The sequence below is a fragment of the Trichomonas vaginalis genome, chromosome IV (genome assembly GCF_026262505.1).
Source record: "Trichomonas vaginalis G3 chromosome IV, whole genome shotgun sequence".
Taxonomy (NCBI): domain Eukaryota; phylum Parabasalia; order Trichomonadida; family Trichomonadidae; genus Trichomonas; species Trichomonas vaginalis.
In genome coordinates this window covers 30,642,683-30,665,654 of record NC_067206.1, presented here as the reverse complement: position 1 = coordinate 30,665,654, position 22,972 = coordinate 30,642,683, and the positions used below count along the sequence as shown (strand labels likewise).

At 33.5% G+C, this 22,972-nt stretch overlaps 9 protein-coding genes and 5 pseudogenes across 14 annotated transcripts, besides 1 other annotated feature; 4 read left to right on the top strand and 10 right to left on the bottom strand.

The window, feature by feature from the left end:
* Nucleotides 1–1,647: 1,647 nt before the first annotated feature.
* Nucleotides 1,648–22,972: part of a mobile genetic element that runs on past the window's edge.
* Nucleotides 2,632–3,088, bottom strand: TVAGG3_0197600 (annotated as a pseudogene). Its single transcript has one exon. A coding segment is annotated over exon 1 (457 nt).
* TVAGG3_0197590 (uncharacterized protein) lies at nt 3,119–4,693 on the bottom strand (the record flags this gene model as incomplete). The annotated part of the gene is made up of 1 exon (XM_051226223.1): nt 3,119–4,693. One exon carries the CDS (start codon nt 4,691–4,693, stop codon nt 3,119–3,121), a length of 1,575 nt encoding a protein of 524 aa, XP_051111209.1.
* Nucleotides 6,729–10,183, bottom strand: TVAGG3_0197580 (annotated as a pseudogene). The gene has a single exon. A coding segment is annotated over exon 1 (3,455 nt).
* Nucleotides 10,273–10,746, top strand: TVAGG3_0197570 (uncharacterized protein; the record flags this gene model as incomplete). Its single annotated transcript, XM_051226222.1, has 1 exon — nt 10,273–10,746. The coding sequence occupies one exon, from the start codon at nt 10,273–10,275 to the stop codon at nt 10,744–10,746; it is 474 nt and encodes a 157-aa protein (XP_051111208.1).
* Nucleotides 11,058–11,771, bottom strand: TVAGG3_0197560 (KilA, N-terminal/APSES-type HTH, DNA-binding family; the record flags this gene model as incomplete). Its single annotated transcript, XM_051226221.1, has 1 exon — nt 11,058–11,771. The coding sequence occupies one exon, from the start codon at nt 11,769–11,771 to the stop codon at nt 11,058–11,060; it is 714 nt and encodes a 237-aa protein (XP_051111207.1).
* TVAGG3_0197550 (organellar and viral DNA polymerase type B) lies at nt 11,973–12,356 on the bottom strand (the record flags this gene model as incomplete). The annotated part of the gene is made up of 1 exon (XM_051226220.1): nt 11,973–12,356. A coding segment is annotated over one exon (384 nt), but the record flags the coding sequence as incomplete, so codon positions are not given.
* Nucleotides 12,753–13,481, bottom strand: TVAGG3_0197540 (organellar and viral DNA polymerase type B; the record flags this gene model as incomplete). Its single annotated transcript, XM_051226219.1, has 1 exon — nt 12,753–13,481. One exon carries the CDS (start codon nt 13,479–13,481, stop codon nt 12,753–12,755), a length of 729 nt encoding a protein of 242 aa, XP_051111205.1.
* On the bottom strand, nt 14,436–15,058 carry TVAGG3_0197530 (integrase core domain containing protein family; the record flags this gene model as incomplete). The annotated part of the gene is made up of 1 exon (XM_051226218.1): nt 14,436–15,058. A coding segment is annotated over one exon (623 nt), but the record flags the coding sequence as incomplete, so codon positions are not given.
* TVAGG3_0197520 (phage tail repeat-like family) lies at nt 15,099–17,732 on the bottom strand (the record flags this gene model as incomplete). Its single annotated transcript, XM_051226217.1, has 1 exon — nt 15,099–17,732. The coding sequence occupies one exon, from the start codon at nt 17,730–17,732 to the stop codon at nt 15,099–15,101; it is 2,634 nt and encodes an 877-aa protein (XP_051111203.1).
* TVAGG3_0197510 lies at nt 18,461–19,024 on the top strand (annotated as a pseudogene). Its single transcript has one exon. A coding segment is annotated over exon 1 (564 nt).
* On the bottom strand, nt 19,221–19,834 carry TVAGG3_0197500 (annotated as a pseudogene). Its single transcript has one exon. A coding segment is annotated over exon 1 (614 nt).
* Nucleotides 20,257–21,111, bottom strand: TVAGG3_0197490 (protein of unknown function, DUF4106 family; the record flags this gene model as incomplete). Its single annotated transcript, XM_051226216.1, has 1 exon — nt 20,257–21,111. The coding sequence occupies one exon, from the start codon at nt 21,109–21,111 to the stop codon at nt 20,257–20,259; it is 855 nt and encodes a 284-aa protein (XP_051111202.1).
* Nucleotides 21,161–22,037, top strand: TVAGG3_0197480 (annotated as a pseudogene). The gene has a single exon. A coding segment is annotated over exon 1 (877 nt).
* TVAGG3_0197470 (protein of unknown function, DUF4107 family) lies at nt 22,266–22,793 on the top strand (the record flags this gene model as incomplete). Its single annotated transcript, XM_001314332.1, has 1 exon — nt 22,266–22,793. One exon carries the CDS (start codon nt 22,266–22,268, stop codon nt 22,791–22,793), a length of 528 nt encoding a protein of 175 aa, XP_001314351.1.

Below are 22,972 nucleotides of genomic sequence, written 5' to 3'. Positions count from 1 at the left end.
ATTGAAAATAATGAAATGGAAATCATTGATGACATTAAAGAGGATGGAATTCCTAAATTTTGTAGAAAACCTTTAGAACTAAGTTAGGAGCATATAAACGTAGAGTATTAAATCCTGAATATCTTAAACATCAATTTAAAAAGGAAGACTGTAATTATTAACGTTAATGAATATGAAAATGCTAAATCAAAATTGAAATATAAATATATTGAAGTGATGAAAGGTGTAAAGATAAGATAAAGTTTATTCAGTTTCATATAATAACTGGCACACGTTAGGGATAAGAAAACATTTTAGGAGATTAATGGTAAAAGTTCCGAATTCTTCAAATCTAGTATGTATGAGAGAGTAAAAGAAATCAGATTATAATTATTTTCATGAATAAAAATAAAACTTTAAAAATTCATCTCTTACATTTATGAAAATTTATTTTTTATTTTGTAAGAAATGAGCGTCAAAACTAACGACGTGAAAACATTAGGATTCACAAACGAGGAAATAAAGGATATATTATTTAAGAAACTAATGATTATTTGAATTTATGAAATCAATTATTTGATTCATTCTTTCTTCAATCTCTTCTATTCTTTTTGTTAAATCATCTATTTTCATTAATGAGGTGATTCTTGATTGAGGAATAGATTTCAAACTAACCACTCCTTTTATTTTTGAAATTTTGAATCCATCAACTTTAAACATTTTATTCAATTTACACGTTGTCAATTCTTCAAATAATTTTTTATTATTAGCATAATAGTCATTAAATTCTTCAACAGATGAAAAAATTTTTATTTCAGTAATTGGTTTAACAACGTTTATTTTTTGTTGAACATTTTCACTTTCATTTATTTCTTCCTCCTCTGTTTCATTTATTTTTAAAATCGGTTTCATTTATCCGGGAATTCATTTATTCTTCATTCAAAAGATTTATCAAATATTAAATTTAGAATAACTGACCTATTTGATTGTGATTTAGAATTCATGAATGAAATATTATGGCAATTTCAAATAGAAAAAATAGCTGATGAGATAACGGATTAAATATTTATTTTTAAATCATAATAAATGATTAAACAACAGCAACCACAACAACTTAAGGCACAAAGCGCCCAGGTCCTTCAGACCATTACATACGCCATATATGCATATAATTCAAAGACGGCAGAACAAACGCAAAGGTTGAAATATGGAGATTTGGAGATAGTATTGAAAAATAACCATTTCGAATTCGTTTGCAAAGGCGGTGCAGTGATATCAAATATAAAAGAAATTTTATTTATGAATTCTAAAATTAAAGGAATAACGGATGATATAACATCAATTCCACCAGAAGAACAGAGATATTACGCATTAAATGCATTTCCTAAAGTTTTGAAGATTGGAAGATTTAATTTAAATGAGGAATTCATAGAAGGTTTCCTAAACAACATAATGAAGAAGGCAAATTTGGTTTATGTTGATGAAAAAGATAATGAAATTAAAGAAAAGGTTGAATGGTATCATGAATGGACATTTGAGACTTTTAAAGTTAAAGCTGATACAGGATGGGTTTCAGGATGTTTAGGCCTTAAAGCAGATAAAACATATGTTAACGATGAGTTAGAGAAGAAAGCTGACAAAACAGAGCTTCAAACATTAAAGACAGAAATACTTCAAACATTATATCCTGTTGGTTCTATTTATACGTCAATGAACTCAACAAATCCTTCAGAAGTTTTAGGTTTTGGTATGTGGAAGCAGTTAGTATGGTTATCTTGGGTACGGCGGCACTGCGTTCCACCTTACCCAAGATAACGGTTTGACACTTTACAAAACCGCTAACGTATATTTTACAACACAAAACAACACTAATTTAACCTTAAATATTTACAAAACCACCAACCACTTCACCTCACTAACGTTTTCACTAACGACTTTACTACTGTAAAAAAATAAACGTTCTCATTTACAAAAGTATTGCAACTCTTCCCATTGCTTTGCTTCACACAACAGTTCATATTCTTCACTATCGCTGCTGTCACTCCAATCGTCAGAGTCAAAGTCACTGTCAAAATAAATGTTAGTAAGTTTTTGACAAAGCTAATGAAACACGCTTACCGTTTGTATCTATTGCTTTTATATATCTCCCATTATGTTTGTTGTCGTAAACGCTCAAACTAACTTTACCCTTTCTCCCTCGTATCTGATAGAATATATTTTCATGAGGAACGAAGAACAAGTTCTTGAACTCATGACCGTTGTAGTTTGTTATCTCAATAGTTTTCGTCATTACATCCAAATAAAAATTTTCAGTAAAAATAAAACTAACGTTAAAAATTTCTCATAACATAAACGTTCTCATTGCTTTATAACTCTCTTCCTTTCTCCAACTCTTCTAACTTCTTCTTAAGTTCAGCAATGTTGTCCTCATGAAGTTTAATCTTCCAAAATTCCTTCTCTATCTAATGGTTGCTTTATCTTTCTAAACTGAACTCTACCATCCTTCATAGTATGAATGTAAAAACCTTCTGGAATAGTTCCTGATTTAATGTATTCTACCAAAAACTTTTGTTTCATTGCTTCAGTGACTTTATTTGTCATTTCAATCAAATAAAAATTTTAATATTAAATAAAAATAACGTTATTTTTTCAGTAAGGAAACGCAGGAGTTTTACGATTTATTTGAGGAGTAGGTTCTGGTTTAAATGTTGGAGTCGGTTTAGGAGTTGACTTTTGAACAGGAGTTTGTACTTCCATAGGTTCAGGAGTCATTGAAGGTTTTGCTTGTGAAGGCGTTGGTTTTGGCGAAGGTGTTGGAGTTTGTTTAACTTCAGCTACTTCAGTATTATTTACAACATTTGCTTTATTTCTTTTCAACATCATATACTGCTCCTGCTGTAGCTAGCAAACCTAGTGGGAGACCATATCTTATATAAGGACTTGACCAAATGCTATTTTTGACAGGAGCTGGTGGAACACCTAACCTTGGTGAGACTGCTCTTTGCCATTGTGCAGCTCGTAAGAAATATTCAATAGGTGCTCCATAATCGTTTGGTAAAGTTTGTTTCATAGATGGTGAAGGTTCACGAGAGCTTGATGAAGAACTCATTTATAAGCTTTAAAAATAAACGTTCATCCTTTATTCCTCACTGTCGTCCGTAGCTAAGTTATAGTCATCTAATCTTATTATTGGGATGCCATTAGCACGCACCTGAATGGCAAAGCAACAATCCCTCATAAATCCAATAAGTGGCTTTGGTACATTTTCAGTTGCTAGTTCAATAGGTCCTTTAACAGACAATTTGTATGTTATTGGAGCAGTAGATGTTTGACCTTGCTGGAAGCAAAAGTCCACTTCTGTTGGAAAACCACATAAGAAATGTGTGTTGTCATAGCTATCCCATTTATGTTCCACACTACCATCATCCACCAATGACCTCATAACATCTTCATTAAATCCTATCATATCATTGTTTGTATTGCAAGCGTTCGCAACCATTTCATAAAATACAGGTCCATATGATTTTTCAGGTTCTGCAGGCATATTTCCATAAGCTCCCATGGAAAGCTGAAGATATTTAAACTTAGGGTTCTCAAAATTAACATAATAGTTGTCTTTCTTTCTAAATAGTGCCCAAATACTTTTAACATTAATAGGCGTATAAGCTGCTGTAAATGTTGCACTTGAACTATCTGTATTCTTTGAGAATGAACCGTCCATAGGAATCCAATCCATAACTTTAACAGGAAAACATAAAGCCTCGTTTGTATAATGTTCTACAAGTTCTGTATAAATGTTAGGGTCTAAAGAGAATGACTTTGGATGAATGAAACATTCATTAAAATCCATCTTTGTTCGAAATAGTTGCTGGGTTACAGTTGTAATAGTAACTGTTCCACTAGCTTCTACTGCCTTCGTTATCATAGTGAATGGTTCATTCCATGGAACAAATTTATTTGTCGGTGGATTTGAATCTGAAGCAAATGCAACTTTAAGAGTTGGATTGAAAGCAATGATATCATTTACAGATATAGATGTGCATTGTAAGGCGTCGCTACTGAACTTTACTTTAAGCTGAATGTTTCCTGCAAAAGCTGGAATAAATCGAATAGCTTCTAATGGAAGGAATCTTCTAACAGGAATTCTTAAACGAAGCTTAAAATCAAATGATTTTCCTGCTGTAATTGGACCACTAACAATTTGTCCTGTTCTGCATGTTCCCGAATGACTCCATACATCTTCATGTCGAGTCTTTGAGAAAACATCTACTTTCTTTATTTGTTCGGTAGTTTGTGAGTTTGAAGTTATATATGCTTCTTCTCTTGCGTTGTCTTGAGAATATACGATACGACCATTTGCAAGGATTTGATATCCAGCAACTGCATAGAAAGCGTCATCGAAACCAATCCAAAATCCTGGTGGGTTTGTTTTATTGGAACCTGAACCAATTTCTTTATCTACAATAAATTGACCTTCCATTTTATACGTAATGAATGTATTGTAAAGGTCCAACATATTTTCACCAGGAGGTGAGAGATTGAATGTTACCCATGTGTTATCTTTAGCAGTTCCAGGTTGTGATGGAATCTTTGCGTCAGAATATTTTCTATTAGTGTCACCAATTTGAACTGCATTGTCTATGATATCGAAATATGAGCGAATCTGATGAATATGCTCTGCTGGAGTAAATTCGTTTAACTGTTCGTTCTGCATGTATTTACTTCAGATAAAAATATCTATTTACTTCATTATTCTCACTCTTCTTCTTGGCATTCGTGGTGGAAGTTGTTTCTTGACATTTTCAATGAACTGTACATTCTCTTTTGTCTCAACTTCTTTCACTGGCGGGTCAGGATTCTTTGACTCGGTTTGTTTTTCAATGAAATTCACGAACTTTGCAATAAGCTCTTGGTTCGTTATTGAAAGTACATCTGGCTTCTTTTCTTCTGGTTCTATTGACTTTTCAGTTTGAATAGAAGGTTTTATACTGGGACTTCACCCTTGCCATGCACCTTAATGTTGTCGCTTTCTGCATTCGCTAATGGAACCTTTCTTTTTCTTACGTATATTTTACCATCTTTACTCTGACTTACGTAATAGAAAGGATGTTGTATTCCTCTTGCGTCATTTAATATAATAGACTCTCGCTCTGATTTTGACAAGCTCATTTTACATCGGTTAAAGTTTTAATTTTGTTTTTTATCTGCAGTCAAATGACTCAGACAAGCCCTACGGACAAGACCCAAGGGGTCATAGATGTTGAAGCATTGAAGAAAGAAATTCGTGAGCAAATTTTATCCGAACTGAAGGAACAAAAACAAGAACAAAAGCCAGAGAGACCAAAGAGAAAACTTAGTGAAAAACAACTTGCTGCATTAGCTGCTGGAAGACAAAAGAACCCAAGACTGGCGAAAAAGCTAGAGAAGAAGCTAAAGAAGCTGAAGCAAAGAAAGAGTAAATGGTTTATTTTTATCCGAATTAAATGTATAGACAAATACCTTTATCTGTTGCGTTCAGTAGTGAAAACCCTGACGTCAAAATAAAGGGGAACAGAGTAACGTTTAAGTTTCCAACAGACTGGATTGTGAACATAAATGAAGAGAAGTACATTGGCATAACATCTATGTATATAACACGTGCTTTCAGAAAGGTTGACTTTATACTTCAAGTCGAGATAGAAAATGACGAACAGTCTTTAAGCGCCCAAAACATTCACATATACAAATACTTTAAAGACGATACAACATTGTACAATGTATGATTTCATTTAATGAATGTTCGAGAAAAAGTTTAACATTGAAGTACAAACTTTACAGCCTTTACGTGAGTTTCTTGCACAACTGAAAGAAGAAGGTAGTCAGCCACAACTTATAGACTTTCATTATGAATTTAATGAAAATGAAGATGGAACTCATGACTGTCAGTTTGTTGTATTTCACCATTCAATGAAGTCGCTAAAAAGAAAGAAAATCCATTACGTATAAGATTTCAAATCTCTGAACCAAGTGATGATTTCAAGAATGTTTTCAATTATGATGCAATGCTTCCGAGGAAAAATGAATTTTCAAAGATTGTAACACCTGGCATTTGGGATAGAAAGCAAGCTATATTATATTCAAACTTAGTAAGGGTTGAAAATGAGTTCATTGGTCATACAAGAACTTCACCACTTCCTAACCCTAAATACTATAAATTAACTGGCTTCAATCGTGAGTTTTGGATAGACATGTTCTCCACTCATGACCATAACTGCCCAGTGTTCTTGCCTCCAGATAAAGGACTGTCTCTACATTGAAGCACAACTCTTAAACTCTACCATCGCAGTATTGTAAAATCTACGCTAGCTTTATTTTTTATCACGAATGACCTCATTGCTGACAAAATAAATGACCTCAGAAACTTCAACTTACAATAAAGCTTGTTTTAGTCGTTATTGAGAAGTTAAACTTTTCAGCAAAGCAAGGACTAGAAGACTTACATAAGTCAAATCCAATCTCTTGACCATCATAAAGTGCTTTGTAAAGTTTCATTAAACTGAACTCAGAGTCTTTGTCATATGTTCCAACAGGTATGTGAATGTTCTTATCTTCATTGTAACATTGTATAGCTTCAGGAAACATTTCATTACTGTTAAAGCAAGAACGTCTTGTTTTACACCTTTAGCAACGTGCATGGAATGCAACTCATTTAAATCGTTAGTGAGTAAGTCTATGTAGGTCTTCTTTCCACAAAATATTGACTTGTATGCTTAACTTTGTTTTCCAGGTGTTATTTCTGCGAAGTCAGAATGGAACTGACCTAATGTTTTACCAATAAGTTCTCTACCGTATCTCTTCTTAAACTCTGCTGCAAGCTTTGGTATGTCTTCATTGAAAATATGTATGCTATCACAGTCCTGGTAGAAGATTTGAAGTCCCATATCTTCAGCAGTACAGAATACTTCACACATTATTCTCTTCGACATTGACAGAATATTAACACCAAGTGGACAGAAGTTAAAGTGTCTGCAAATGCTTTTCGTTAGCTTGAAAATAGTTTTATCTGAACCATCCAAACCTTCGAACTTCACTATATGGTTGTAGTTTCTGATGCATATCTTATAGCATCTTTGTCATTACTATGGTTATTTTTGACTCAATAGGAGATAGAATAGTTTTGCCATAAATACTGTTCAGAATGAGCTTTTATATTTCTTGTAAAGGATTTCCTTCTTTCTTATACTTTAACCTTAACTCAAACAACTTCTTTACTTCATCTCTTATTCTAATATCTCTGTTTCCATCGTAATAGTATCCTTGCAACACTTCACATTTGACACCTTGATATTTTATGAGGTCTTGTAATGTTATATGGTCAACATACATTAAACAGCAAGTGTTTGAACTTCTGGGAACGTTAAGTTCTGGATTTAGTTCAGGGTCACAAACTATTAAAGGAAAGTGTCTATGTATTCCAATCTCTGTTATCTTAATGAGAACAAAGAAGCCAGACATAAACTTTTCACCAATGGGTTCCTTTTGGTCGTCATCGAATAAATGTCTCATGAGATACTCTGTGCTTAACATTTCTTTCATAACCTTTGGAATACCTTCTAAAGTATAAAGTCTTGCTATAGCGGATGGATATAATGAAACAGCGTCGAAGTCAGCAATGAGTTTCTTTTCGCTCTTTTGTTTAATGTTATCTGACAACATACATCTTCCACCTTGAATGCATCTCGAAATAAATTCTCTTGGTTTATTTGAGAGGTCATAAAGATTTCCATTCGGGAAATATACTCTGTTCTCAAACAATTTGTTAGCAATTGAACAAATACTAACGTAGTCATAAACGTTTAAATCAAACTCTTTCAATAAGTCATTGCGGAACTTTACAAAACCTTCTCTTAAAATTCTTACATCTTGTTTGCAGTAAAACGTGCTATATTTTTCTAAGTCGAAGTGGTTTTCATCTATTCTGCAACCTTTGATGGAATCTATGTTCTTCATGAATGTATTTGCATCCTTGACAAACTTACATGCTTCAGAAATGACACCAGTTCTGTTGTCATTTGCTAACAAAGTACTACTGTAGTAGTTGTATGGAAATACTTCTTTCGGTCCTGTTTGTAAGTTAAACATAGCAGGAAATAGTTTAAGCTTCTTATTTATAACACTGTAAGAGTCTTTTATAATAATTGCCCGTCCTTTATATAAGCCAGTTATTTGCATTGTTCGTGAACCTTTAATGATGGGAGTTCCTTTCACTTCTGTCATGTGTCTTAAGATGAAGTTTATATCATAGCTGAGGTTATGGAAATATATTAAACTCTTGTCAGGAAGTCGCTCCAAAAATTCTGTTGCACAGTTTGACCCCATATGCTTTCACTCACTGAACCATCTTCACTGTCATAACAGATGTTAAAAGCTTTATGAAAGCCATCGTACTGCACTCAAAGTCAGCAAAGAAAACATGCTCAGGAATGAACTTGCACTTATTTTTATTTACTTCTTTTGACTCGGCTTTCTTCTTCAGTTGTACACAATACTTTGGAGCATATGTCAAATCTTTAAATGGTGCAAGGTTCTGTTTATATAAGTCAGTCGTATATGTGAAAAGTTCTCCATAAGAAATAGGTTCGAAATATTTGCACTCCCACAATGTTTTCATAACATCCCATAGCGGTGTAGTTCTATCATAACGAACTACATATTTGTTCTCTCTCTTTGTATATATTTTCATCTGTTTCTCAATGTTCATTCCACCACACTCCTTCAAGATTTCTTTGTAATTTCTGACGAAATATGTTGTCATTGGAAGTCTTTCTTTTAGCATGTAGTGGTCTTCAACAAGAAGTAAGTCAATAGTTCGAACAGTTTCACATTCTTTTGGTATGTATCTCTTTATTTCATTATGTCTTGAGTCATTGAAGTAACCAATGGTAACATTAAATGCTATACCTGTTGCGTCAGAAATTTCTTGTACTTTACTTTGAGGAAAGTCTCTAACACGAATGACTTCTCTCATGTGGTCAATAGTTTCTTCATTTACTCCAGCCTGAATGCAAGCATAAACGAAACAATTGTCTTCTGTCATAAGTGTTGCAGTTCTTTTGTTCAGTTCATTGAAGATTTGGTAGCGTTCAAGATTTATAGGTAATGTGCAAAGATACTTCCAGAACTGACCGCTTCTCTTCTTATAAAACTTCTTTTCACCATTATCTTTCCAAAAGCTTTCTATAAGTGCTGGGTTTCCTGTTTGCTTAAGAGCTTCCAAAATGGCTTTCTGGTCATTTGTCAGTGTGCTTTCATCTCTATATGGTCTCTTTTTTGGTTTGCCTTTCTTTACATCTGACATCGTTAAGCCTTCATATTCAGTTAAATCATACATCTTTATTTCAGTAAGATTCTTTATGTTTGTCAAGAAGAAGTCATAGTGCATTTCAACAATACCTGCAGCATTTGCTTCTATCTCTGATATAAAGTTCTCCTTCAAGAGCTGATGTAGTAATGTTCCAATATTATTGAGGTTTAACGTAGAACATTCATACTTTCCAACAAGTTTATAACATACCATCCATCTTTGTTGGGAGTTTATTTTAATCTTCTCTAAGAGTCTCATGAAAACCTTACCGAAATGTTTGTGTAAGTAGTCTCTGTTTGGTTCATCTAAAGCTTCGATGTTAAAGTCAATGAGTCTATTGCCTGTCTTCACATTCCTCTTCCTATTCTCTTCATCTTTCTTTAACCATCTCTCACCTTCTTTTGGTTTGTCGTCAATGGAACGAATGACATCGTTAGCTTTGCGAACTTGTTCTATAGCACTTTTAAACATCTCTCTTCTCTGTTGTTTCAGTGTGTCGTCTCTTCTTCTTGTTTCACCAATGTTTGAGTTCGTAAGTTCAAACATTTCTTGACGAACATCATGCGAAAGAGCTTTACGAGTATGACCAACGTTCGCATTTGTTATGTCAAACATTTCTCTTCTTACTTCATGAGGTACTGAACGTCTATGATATAAGTCAATAGCAACGTCATTTAAAGGAAATGCTCTTGCATTTATGAACTCATGAATTCTATCATAAGTTATTTCACCATTGTAGTCATTGAGGATGTCAGCGAGTGCTTTTTTGTTTGTCGCGTAATGTTTTGCAACATCTATGTTAGCTTCTGTAAGAAGTTGTTTTATTTCCGAGTGTTCTAACTTAGACAACTTCCGATACATCTTTAGTAGGAAATAAAAAAATTTCTTAGAAAAAAATTAGCTTAGATTTTTTAAGGCTAGTTTTAAAATATTTCGAACTTTTTATTATAATGAAACACATGCAAGATTGCAAGTTCTTTTCATACAATGTTCTCGCTACTGCCATCAAGAATGAGTTCAATAATGCTTCAAATGTTAATGTTATCTTTAACAAGAAGTTTGTGAAAGAATCTAAGTTTGGTCAGTATGTCAGACCATTAGCTATCGTCATTGACCGCAAACGTTATACTTCACAAGAGTTAGCAGTAGTTTTGAAACAAAAGAGTTTCTTCGTGAATGTCAAAGATACTCATTATACTGTCATAAAGAACTCTAACATTGACTTCTTCAGTATTGCTTTAAATCTTTCCGAACAGAAAGAATATAAGAAGGGTGAAACAAATGTGAAATATTATCCTTCATCTCTGAAGACAATAACGAACAAAGATGTTATACAGAAATTCTTACCAAAGGTTGAAGAAGCTTCTATTGACATTGACGAAGGAAGTGAAATGGTTGAAGAAATAGACCCTGAAGCTATTTAAGCAAATTTATTTTTGAAGAACTGATGGTGTCACTACGTCACCATGTGTCACCAGGTTAATTAACTTCTCTTAAAAATGATGACAACATGACATTTTGACAACACAGCAGGATTAATGCAAAAATGAATGTTATCGTTAATGTTATCGTTAATGCTTACAGTGTCGAACATAATTGACGTAGGATTCATGACTTCTTCATAAATGAGTGTAAATATAGCACAAAAATATATTTTAGGTGAAGAGGTGAGATCTCACCCGTTTTTTCACCTCTTTTTTCACCTCATTCTCTCTTCGTTAATGTTGTCGTGACTTCATTCTTCCTCTTTGAAGTTGTCGAAATATTCTGTTATTTTTTCCTTCAGTAATGGTAAGTCTTCTTTGAATGTAAGTATTGTGCAACCTTTGATGTCATAGTGTGTTTGAGGAAGAGTACTTTTGACAATTTCCTTTGTTTGCTCATTCGGTGTCATTGAAATCGGTAAGTTTTCACGATAGAACCAATTTCTGTCAGATTTGTAAATCTTAGCAAGGTCATAAAAGCTCTTGTTGTTTCTTCTGACTAAATGCAACATAACCATATCTTTATCTTCTTCTTTCTCCAACTCTTCAGTATATATCATATACTTATAACTCTTTTCCTTTCCTTTTGGTACTGAACGTGGTATTCTTTTCTGTATGCTTTTGTCTTTGGATTCAATGACTTCATCTTTTGCATGAAGTTTCTTTTGCATATCTTCACGTTCTGCTTTATATAGTTCATCTAACATCATGAAAATATAACAAGCATAACGAGGTGAAGCCCACATTGCTACAGCATTTACTAAAAGTCTATGAACATAATAACCTTTCAAACCAGGAGCCAAATTCTTGCGATTTTCGTACGGAATCTCTTCTCTCGGTTTTCCGAGGGAAGCAATCATATGAGGAAATTCTTCTAAAAGTTCTTTTGTCTGTTGGTTTTCAAACCAATGATATGCTTGCTTTGTAGAACGAAGAGCGTTCATTATACTCTGCATTTGGTACATGTCATCTTTGACTGAACGAATGAGTCTCAATTGTTTGTTATACTGTATGTATTCATATTCTTCATTAATGGCTTCATGAACGATAGCAGTTGTTGTGTTCTCTGATGTTGACATATCTGTCTTTATATTCCGGATAAAAAAATATTTTATAAAAAACTAACGTTATTTTCTATCTTTCACAAAAGACCAAAAATAAACGCTTTACATGTATTTTTCAGCAACTTCGTCAAATAATTTTATAGCTTTATCTATCTCATCTACTTCGAAAGTTTCTTTACCTTTCATGGGAGCACCATACATTTTCTCAAACTTTTCAAGTAGTTCTGTTTCTGCAGCTCTCATATCATTAACGAACACAACCTTGACTCTATTGACTGTACTGTCATATCTTTGAGTTATATTATATGTTATTCCTATCTTATATCTCTTTGTATTGAAGTCCTTCGGTTTCTGAACGATGTAAAGTAAGCCTTCACTGCAACGTTCCGTATCGAATGAACCATAAGTTATGAAGTTATATCCAACAACTGGGTCAATCCATAACAAAACTATTGGTATAAGACTTTTGTCAATGAGATATGCTGTAGTTCCATAGAATCTTACTGATATCATAAGCTCAGGATTTCTTGTCAAAATTTTCTGAGCTGAAGCATTTCTAACCCAATGGTTTGTTTTCTTTTCAGATGGAGATATAATGTCTGACAAAGAATATTTGTTGTATTTCTTTGAGTATCTTACGTTTAAATCACCTATTCTAACCACTTTGGTGTCATTGTCAATCTTTCTAACTGTTTCAAACTCAACCTTTAACATTACTGTTCTTACATACAAGATAAAAATTTTTCTTAGAAAAAAATTAGCGTTATTTTTTTATCTTAAGGAAAATTCATGATTTTTGTTGCTGAATTCAATAAAAATATATTTTAGGTGAAGAGGTGAGATTTCACCAGTTTTCTCACCTAATTTTTCACCCCAGTTATTTTATAAGCGTTTTACATGAATTGTACGATGTATATTTGAAATTCTAAACAATTTCGTAGCTTCTATTTCTTCTGTCAGTATGTCAAAAGTTTTAACAATGCCGAAAGTTTCTTTATACTTCTTCTTGACATCAGATAATAGGAAATCGTCAGCTGTTGGATAGTTTTTGTTCAGAAATGCTAACATGTCCATTTTATCTTCTGCTGGTTTCTCTACTTCTTTCTTTAAGTCAGCATAGTCGTTTCTCATACGTTCTATCTCTTTGACGGAGTAGTTATATTTCCTCATTGCTGCTTTACATTTTGAACATTGCGGATTCATTTTTGCGTTATACATTGAAATTTGACCTGCTAGAACAACTAAGGCGTCAATGGTTTTCTTTAACTCAAAAGTTGTTGGTTTTATTTGTCCATTCCATATTTTACATCTTTTATCTTTATCTCTTATCTGCCATACACATTCAGCAACTAATGAAACAAAGTTGTCGTATGTCTTAAACTCCCCAGATTTATATATGTCAGAGATGTTCTTATATACCATGTCGCAATCTTTGTCCATAACTTTATGGTTGCAATGATATCCTAGAAACTCATAGTTTACTTTACGTATGAACTTCTTTATTTCTACTGAGTCAGTTGGTTTCACTTCTATTTCATCGAATTCATGAATAGTGAGCTTTGGTTGTTGGATTTCAGGCAATTTGGGTAAATGGTCAATAATGTCCTGCATGTCATAAAGATACTGTTCATTTGTTTCATCTTTCGCACTACAGTCTAAATTACTTGTTAAAAGTTCTTGCTTAATTCTTTGTATTTCTGTCTCAAAAGTATATGAAGAAGGAATGAAGCTTTTCATCTCTACTAACATAGATGTAGGATTCATGACTAAAGAGTTTGGTGCTGTAGTTGTTTGAATTGTTGTAGAACCTATTGTTGAAATCATATCTTTACATACAAGATAAAAAAATAAATAAAAATAAAACTAACTTTATTTTTTCTATCTTAAGGAAATTCATGAAAATTCACGAGACCCAAAGGGTCTGAGCCGCTAAGCGGTGAGGGTGAGAAAACAGGTGAAAAAACAGGTGAGAAAACAGGTGAAATCTCACCTCTTCACCTAAAATATATTTTTGTCTGATTTACATCCAATGAAAAAGTTTAGAAGAATTTTCTTATTCTTTCTGGTAAATGCTTTGTCTGATTTACATCTAATGAAAAAGTTTAGAAGAATTTTCTTATTCTTTCTGGCTTATTTTTGTCTTTCCAGTACTCCCGCTCTAATGGTCCCAGATGTGTTGGTTTAGATTCTCTCAAGTTCTTAGATGGTATAACATCTTCAACACCTCCTTCATATCTTACTTTATAAGTGTCATCGTTTATGTTGTAGCCAAGTATTTCAATAACCACTCCTCGCTTTGCTTCGTCAATGGTTTCAGCAAGTTTGCCATTACTACTTTCAACTAATTTATGATGAGGATAAAACGCAATAGAGTCGTCAGCAGCTTTTATAAGATATCCATTACCTTGCGTAGAGTCTACGATATAATAGTTTCTACTTAACCTTAAACGTTTCTTTGTCAACGGTTTGTCGTCAAGAACTACACGAACTTTTGTACCAGGAATGAGAGTAAATTGTGTTGAATTTCTGATATTTTGTGTTTGACTTCGTTTCTTTTGTATATACTTTTCTTCTTGTTGTTGTGTCATTGAATTTGGTGTATGTCCTGTTGTAGAATGTGTTAAGGAATTATATACTTCGAGAAAATGTTTCATTGTTTCTTCGGTAAAGTCTCGCTCTTGGTTTAAATCTCTGAGAGTCCTTATGAAGCGGTTTATGATGCCGAGTATGTTATGGTTATGGTCTTCAGTAGTGTAGTGAGTTATGTTATGCTTAATGAGAAATTCTGTGATTTCATTACTGAGGTATGCACTGTCTTGGTCTGATGTTAAAGTACTTGGGCTATGTTCTGCTACAAACTTTTGTAAAACTCTTAAAACTTCATGAGTTCCTTTATTTTTCATTGGATATGCATATGCTTTGCGAGTGTTAACATTAATGAAGATGAGGAATGGTTTATGTCCTCCTTTTCTGCTTTGAATGAGAGTGTCAAATTGGTATGCGTCAGGAGTGTTGGAGTAAATTGGTAAAAAGTAGTCGTAAGGGTTTATTTTTGTTTGATGTACAACATTTTTGTCAAAGAACCTTTTCACTTCAGCTCTGTTAGTAAATCCCCAACTCTTTGCAGCTTCATTGAACTTCTTAAATGACCTCCATGGATGTTGTTCGAATACTTCTTTCAAGCTCATTTATGTAAAGTTAAAGATTTTATTCTAGGCTCAAGCGCGTTCATTGAACGCGGTACCATGCGAATACAGTCACAAATGGTGGCATGTAATCTGCACCCGAGCCTGTTGGATTTGTTGTGAAAGTGTGTGAATGATTTCCTCCTGGTTCAGTTGGTCGAAAAATCTTTTTTGCTGCATTGTTATAAGATGGAGATAAAACGTCATTGCCAGCTTCATATTCTGAGTTGTATAATGGGTGGTCTCTTAATGAGTGGCTATGGTCGCCAGAAAAGTTTGTAGTTCCTGTATGAGTGTGCGGTGGAAGGTTTGCTTCTTTAATTTTCTTCGAACCACCTGTTTGCTTTGAATATCTAGCACAGTATAAGAATTTATCTACAATCTGCTTCCACGTACCAAAACCTAAAACACTTGCTGGATTTGTTGAGTTCATTGACGTATAAATCGAGCCAACAGGATATAATGTTTGAAGTATTTCAGTCTTTAATGTTTGAAGCTCATGTTTAACATTTATAAATCCATCGCCATCTACAATATTTATATTGTTTGTTATTAAACCATTAGGAAAAGTAGGAGGATAAATATTTTGTTCAACTAAAGGTGTACCGTCTCTTCCTGTTTTTGTTACTTTTTCAATGTATGCATTAATTTCTTTAATCCTGATTGTTTGAAATTCTTCATGCGTATGGTTTTTATCTGCTTTGTTGTCATATAAATCTTGAGCAGTGAATTTAACGTTATTTTCATCATTCATGACATAAACATTTTTACATCTAATGTCTTTCTTCGTTGTTATGTTTTCATTCGATGTTAAACCTTGTGGAAAGTTAGGAGGTTTATAATATAAAGCATCCCCATCAGTTCCTTCAACCGTTCCTTCAATACTTTCTATACCAACAGTTGTGAAGAATTCATGTGTATGATTTTTGTCAGCTTTCTTATCTAACATTGCTGGTAGTTCATGTGCTTCAAAGTTTCTGGCATGACCTTCAATGTTCCTGCAACTGTTATCTAAACTGTTAAGCGAGTCTTTTACGCTAGTGCTTGGATTCTCTAAAGGCGCACTTGAACCAAGGTCAAAGTTCAGTATTATGTCATCAGCTCTAACAGTTGTGAAGAATTCGTGTGTATGGTTTTTGTCTGCTTTGTTGTCTAAAGAAGTTTGAAGTTCATTTATATCGGAGATATTGTGTTTATGAGATTTCAAAACTTTGTTCATTGCGTCAAGTTCATTTTTGTCTGCTTTACTTTTAATAGCATCTTCAAAAGTTATTTTTGCCTTAACTCTTAACATAAATCTTGGTTCAACTAATACACCGTTAACAAAGAAGTATGAAGCATAAATTTCAGCGTTATAACCAAATGTTTGTGGTGCTATACCTGTGTCATACTGTACAGTACAGTGTATGTCATAACCTTTAGTACGAATGAATTTATATCTTCTTTCATTAACATCTTTCGTCTTCACTTCTTCATCCTGTGTTAAATATCCATGGTAATCCGTTATAATCTGTTCGTCTGAAGTTATATAATGAACATGGTTTTTATCTGCTTTTTCGGCTAATTTCTCATTAACATCATTCACTTCTAATTCAACTCTTCCGCCAGAACTCTTATTATCATTAATCTTTTTCATTAATTCGGTAATTACGTCATAAAGACTATATTCTGTTTTCGGTTTTGTAAATAATGAGTCAAAATTTCTTTTCATCATTACATCGCTGACATTAATGATATCACCAATTCCTTTTTCATTTATTCTCTTCATTAATTCTGCAATAATGACGAATATATAATCTGTTAATTTATTCTCTTCATTGAGGGTTATAGAATGATTTGAAATCGAATCATTAACACCTCTAAATAAATCAATAACTTCAGGATACACGTTTTTAATGTCTCGAATAACCCGACCCGTATCCTGTTGTTCATGTTCTTCGTTCCCGTCGTTACGTGGTTTTATGTCTCTAACCATCATCAACGCAGTCATAACCGGTGGGTTTGTTGCTATCTGTTCGAAAATCCGTCCGTTATGTACGGTATATCTAAATAATTTCTTTGTGTTTGTCAAAACATTTGAAACAAGTCTTTTAAAACCATCTACAAAATTTCCCGTTTCACCTAATGTTCTTGCAGCATTTACAAGCTCACCCATTCCAGCTTTTGACCCCAAAAACGTCCATATTGCGTTTATTTCACTCTGTATTGTTGTCCATTCAGCGAAATTAATACCCGCATTCGCTAAGCTGAAAATGAAATTCAGTGGATCGAACTTAATTCCACCTTCTTTTTCAATTTCAACGAACTCACTAACATGAGATTTTAAGTATTCTTTCGTTAAAATTGTTTTCCCCGATGTTATGTCATTAACGAAACTATCACCGTCAAAAGTTAACGAATTCAATTTCGTCATTGGTGCTTTTATTTCATACACCGCTTTATCTATAGTTTTTGGCTTACCTTCTTTAGAAGTGTATGAAACATTAATGAATGAATTATATGTATTCATGAATGAATTAAAATCAATGATTTTCATTAATGACGCCTTTAATGATTCATTTACTGTCGAATCCCTTAATTCAATTAATGAACTGTCGTTAATGAAAGGTACACTGCAAACCGTTGAGTTTGGATCAAATGCTGTAGTCGGCTGGGGAGTATTAATGATATAAGTCATTAAATCATTAAGTGATGCAAATAATGTTGTCGTTTTTGATTTAATTTCTTTAGCATCTGTTTTATACGGTAATTTTATTTCTGTAGTTTCTGAATTAAAGATATTCGCTAAAATGTTTTGTAAACTGTTTTGAACAGCTGTGTAAACCGTTGAATCCGGAACTCTTACGATTTCACCGTCCTTAATAAAAGGCATTGCACATGGTGTAGTGCTTGGGTCAAATCTTTCGGGATTATGATTCAATATATATTCTAATGCTTCATAAACAGACCCATATACGGTTGTATTATCTTTTTCAATAACTTCACCATCCTTTATAAACGGCATAGTACATGGAGTTAAAATAGGGTCAAACTTTTCATAGTCCTTCCATGTTATGTATTTCTCAGTATTTCCATCAGAAATAACAATATATTTGTCAGTAAGTGTGAGAGAGTATTGACCAAAATATAAACGTTTAGCTCTGTCAGCTTCATACGCATATGCAGCTATACTCATATTTTAATGAGAATAAAATGTTGTTCTATTTACAAAGTACAGACCCGAACGAATACGGAACAGTAAAACTACAAACAAACTTAGGTCTACAGAATGAGGCGCTTGCATTCAGAATGGTTGACTTCAATACTATCGCTTCATTCGTTATAACAGATGAAACAGATTTCATGGAGATTGAAATAGATGGAAAGAAGCACGAAATAAGATTTCACAATAATGTAGAATATAAGATGGAAACATTAGCTGGAGTGTTAAATGCTCTCATAAATACTACAATAAACAAGGATAACGAAGAAAACTTAATGAATGTTAAACTTATTGCAGGAGTTTTGAAGTTCAGTTATGTGAAGGAGTTTAAGATAACACGAATGAGTCATAGAGTTCAATTGCTTCTGGGAGCATACCATATGACATTTCCTTTGAAAAGTGTTTGACAAAACGATTGAGATGAAATCTGTTCCATACGTATGTTATGGTAATTGTTTATACATTGAGTCAAAAAAATAGCTAATGTCACAGGCATTTCAGGAGTTAATAGTAAAGGTTCAGTAGAATATAAATCCTTCTTATGCAGTCAATTCAATGTTCATTCCAAACGTTCCTGTCATAGCAACTCATTTAGGTAAATGGGTTCGCATTAGTCCTCATAATTTGAAAGACATGCAATTCAGACTTGTTGACTTTCAAGGAGAGCCTGTAGAACTGAAGGCACCAGTGCGAATGACTGTTGAAGTTGACTTTTTAGAAAATATTAAATGCAACGCTTACAAGAGAACTCAGAGCTAAAAATATAAAGTATGAATGTTATGTATTAGGTCATGAACTTTGGTTGTTGCTGTTTGATGAAACAAATGAGTTATTAGTTGTCAGTCAAGAGAACAGAAAAATATTGTGTTAGTGAAAACCGCACCAAGTCAATAAGATTAGGTTTGCATTATGAAGATGAGTTCGATACTGTTGAAGAATTTTGGATAGATATTACAAATTGCTTTAATTTACTAAAACATATTTCAAACAAAGTTTATATTCTGTTGAAAGTTTTGTATATTCATTCGAATATTTATACTTAAACTCAACTCCTGCAGTTCCTGGTGTTTCAATGATGCGGATGTTACCTATTTTCATGAATAGTGGAGTTTGACCACAGCATTCGATTTCAGGGTCGAGATAGTCAATGACACATTGTTTCCCTGTTATTCGTGAGATAACATTTTCAAGGTCCTCCTTTGTTAGAATTATTTGGTTCTTACTTATAAGATTTGTCAAAAGCTTCTTATCGTCTTTGAGTAAAATTGTTTGGTATAACTGAAGAAGGTAATGGTCTACGTTATCTGAAGGATTTGTTTGAACATTTGTGTAAGGATTGTCGTTGGCTTCTCTTGAAAGAATTTGGTCCAGTGGTGGATACTCTAACTTAACATCTGATGTAGCGTTAGCGTTTGAAGCTGTGTTTAAATTCACCGACTTAAGTTCTGGTTCTTTTTCTTTCAAACACTCTGAACTATAGTTCTTTATGACAATATTGTTTGTCGTTCGTGAGTCAACATTTGATGTTGGTTCAATTGGAACATTAACGGCACAGCTAAGATGGATTTGCTTCTCATTTCATATAGAATAAAAACCTTTTATATGTATGAAATGAACAATATACTCGACAAGGGTTTGAATGTAAGCTAACGAATGAAAATATTGTTGAATTCACTGAGACAGGAGCTGTGTATAAAGATGTAGAACTACTGAACAAAAGAGCTAAGGGAAGAAGCAGGAACATGAACAAAGGGTGGAAGCCTATAAAAATTTATGTCAATGATGGCTCAGGAGGTTCAAACATAAAGTATGCAGAAAGTTATAGAGTTTATGCTCTCAAAGGTGAAAAGCCTTCATTTAAGAACAGCTATTCTAACGCATATCCTCAAAAGCTAACGGATGGGGAAGTGGATGATATGAATGACAGCAAAAATATTAACAGAAATGGCGACAGAGATGCATGGAATTTGTTTACCATCAGTCAATTGAAGGTTAAACTTTAAAACAATGTTGGTCGTTCCCATGGAATATTTTTGACTTTAATGGTATTAGTCATGATATGAATCTCAAGGTATGAACGAGGAGAGATGAGAGACTTATATGCTTCCCAAATTTCTTCAAAAGGTAATGTTATACCTGACTGTTTCCAAATGAGTTCAATATCATAGCGTGAGAAACCTTGAAAGATAACGAAGTCAGTTATGAGACGTTTTATGTTTAAAGCTAAAAACCTCCATGTTTGCATAAGTATTGCTACAGTTAAGTGGTAATGTCTGACTTTAGTAATGATGTTAGCTAATGGTGAGTCTGGTTTTGACACTAAACCTTTTCCGGCGAAGTCGTCGCAAACGAGCAGAGTGTTTGAAGGATATTTTTTGAAGGGGTATTTTGAAAGTTTTGACAGAATGTAGTTTGTAAGTCGTTTCATATCGTAAACTCCTGAGTACTGACGTAAGTGGTGTTTGTCAATAATTCTTTCCATCTCCTCAGAAGTCTTTTGCATTCCTGACTGTATAAATTCAACGATGGCATAATATTTCCTCTTACGTCGAATGTAACGTTGAAGAAATTCAATGAGTTCACTGTCTGGAACTTTAATGACAGAGGCTTGAACTTTTGACATAAATGTTTTCGCTGTTGAGTCCATAGAGTCTGAAGTTGCTGATATAATGATTTGGTCATAGTAAGAGTCATTTCCTAAACGTTCTGTTATAAGAATATGACGAATGAGGTTAAATGTCTTACCTGAACCCATCTTTCCACAATAGAAATAAACACCATTTGAACAGAACTCATAATCCTTACTGAAAGGAAGAATAAGAGAAGAGTTAAGTTTGTCTGTAGTTTCATTCATGTCTTCATCTACGTCATGTATTAAATGCTTCATTTTATCTCCATTAAAAATGCAAGTCAGAAATATTCAGAACATAGCACCGAGTCTAACTGACAAGAGTATAAAGATATACTATGAACACGTTATGATGAAACCTACCAAAATTCAAGAAAGTCAGTATACTTATGAATATCCAAGACACTGGGTAGAGTATGTAGGAGGTGAGAAAGCTATTGAAATAAGACAAGTTAGAAGTATTCCAGCAGGAAGAACAATATTATTGAAGAACTTTAATGTTTTGAGGTATAATGATGAAACAAAGAAGCAAGATAGTTTCCCTGTTGCTGTGTATGTGAACTTAGATACAGGAGATGACATGAAATTTTAATACAAAGCTTCAAACGGTAGTGAGAGAACAACTGACTGCGGAAGGACATCCATTACCTTCAGAAGTTAGCATAGCATATAATTTTGAAACAAACACAATAGATTTTAAAGTCATCTCTGCAAAGAAGTCAGGATTTACATTTAATGAAGCAGATGTATATTCGAATGAAAACTTCAAAGCTATTGCATGGTTAGATAATGACGATTGTTTTAAGAAAATATTTAAATACAGTGACTCAACGATGTCAATAGATGACCTTCGTGGAATGTTACCATCGACGTTTACAGTTGAAGGTTCAGCAGGATTGCTTACAAGATTGTCAATTGGTGGCGTTTGGTCTCGTGAGAACATTGTTATAAAATCCAGTATAAGTGAATTTGCTGAAGAATCTATATTATGTCTTTCAAACTACATGTATTCGCCACCGAAGCATTATAGTATAACAAACTTTGTCAGTAAGTTTAACATAAGACTTGTCGAACCTTCTTCAATGAAAGATGTTGTGCTACCTAAAGATGGAAAGGATGGACTCATTATTGAGATGATTTTAATTGCATATTAAATGAGCTTGTTCTTGAAAGTCATTCATGATGAAATAACTGTTGTAGAAGATGTTAGCAATTGTTCAGACATTTTGAAGCGAATAGATGAGATAAGAAAGAAGTTAGATAGACCGCAAAGCGGTGAGGGCGAAGCCCGTGAGAATGTTTATGTTTCATTGACTTTCTCCAGTAACGAGAACTTTTATGAGATAATATTGAAGAGAGATGATTTTAATATGGTGTAAATGGTAGCTTGGGCAGCTTTAGGCGCAATGGGAACAAAAGCATTAGCATTTGGAACGAAAGCACTTGGAGCTTATGACGCAGTAAATAAAATGAGTGGAGGAAGGGTTTCAAAGACATTAGATGCAAATAAAGGGAAGATTGGAGGCTGGGTTGCAAAGAAGTTAAGATTAAATAAAATAGGGCTCATAAATAAAGCATTCAATTTGGTTGCGACTGAGTCAGAAAATGCTTTAGGAAAGGACGATGAGTTTGCAAAACACGCAAAAGACTTTAATGACCAGATGAAAGGTGAAATAATGCATTTAAATAGAGTCGATGGAACTAAAGAAAATGTTTCTTCTCCACTAGTAGTTTATCCATACGGACCTTATGGAATGTATGGAAACCCTTACGAAAGACCATTTGACCCATTGACTGGTGGAAGTAATTGGTATCATTACGGCCGAAGAAGAAAGACAGTCAAGCTGGAGACAGACGTGAAGAAAGCAACTAAAAAGAAACCAAGGAAGAGAGTTATAAAACAATGAGAACGTTTATGTTATGAGAAATTTTTAACGTTAGTTTTATTTTTACTGAAAATTTTTATTTGGATGTAATGACGAAAACTATTGAGATAACAAACTACAACGGTCATGAGTTCAAGAACTTGTTCTTCGTTCCTCATGAAAATACATTCTATCAGATACGAGGGAGAAAGGGTAAAGTT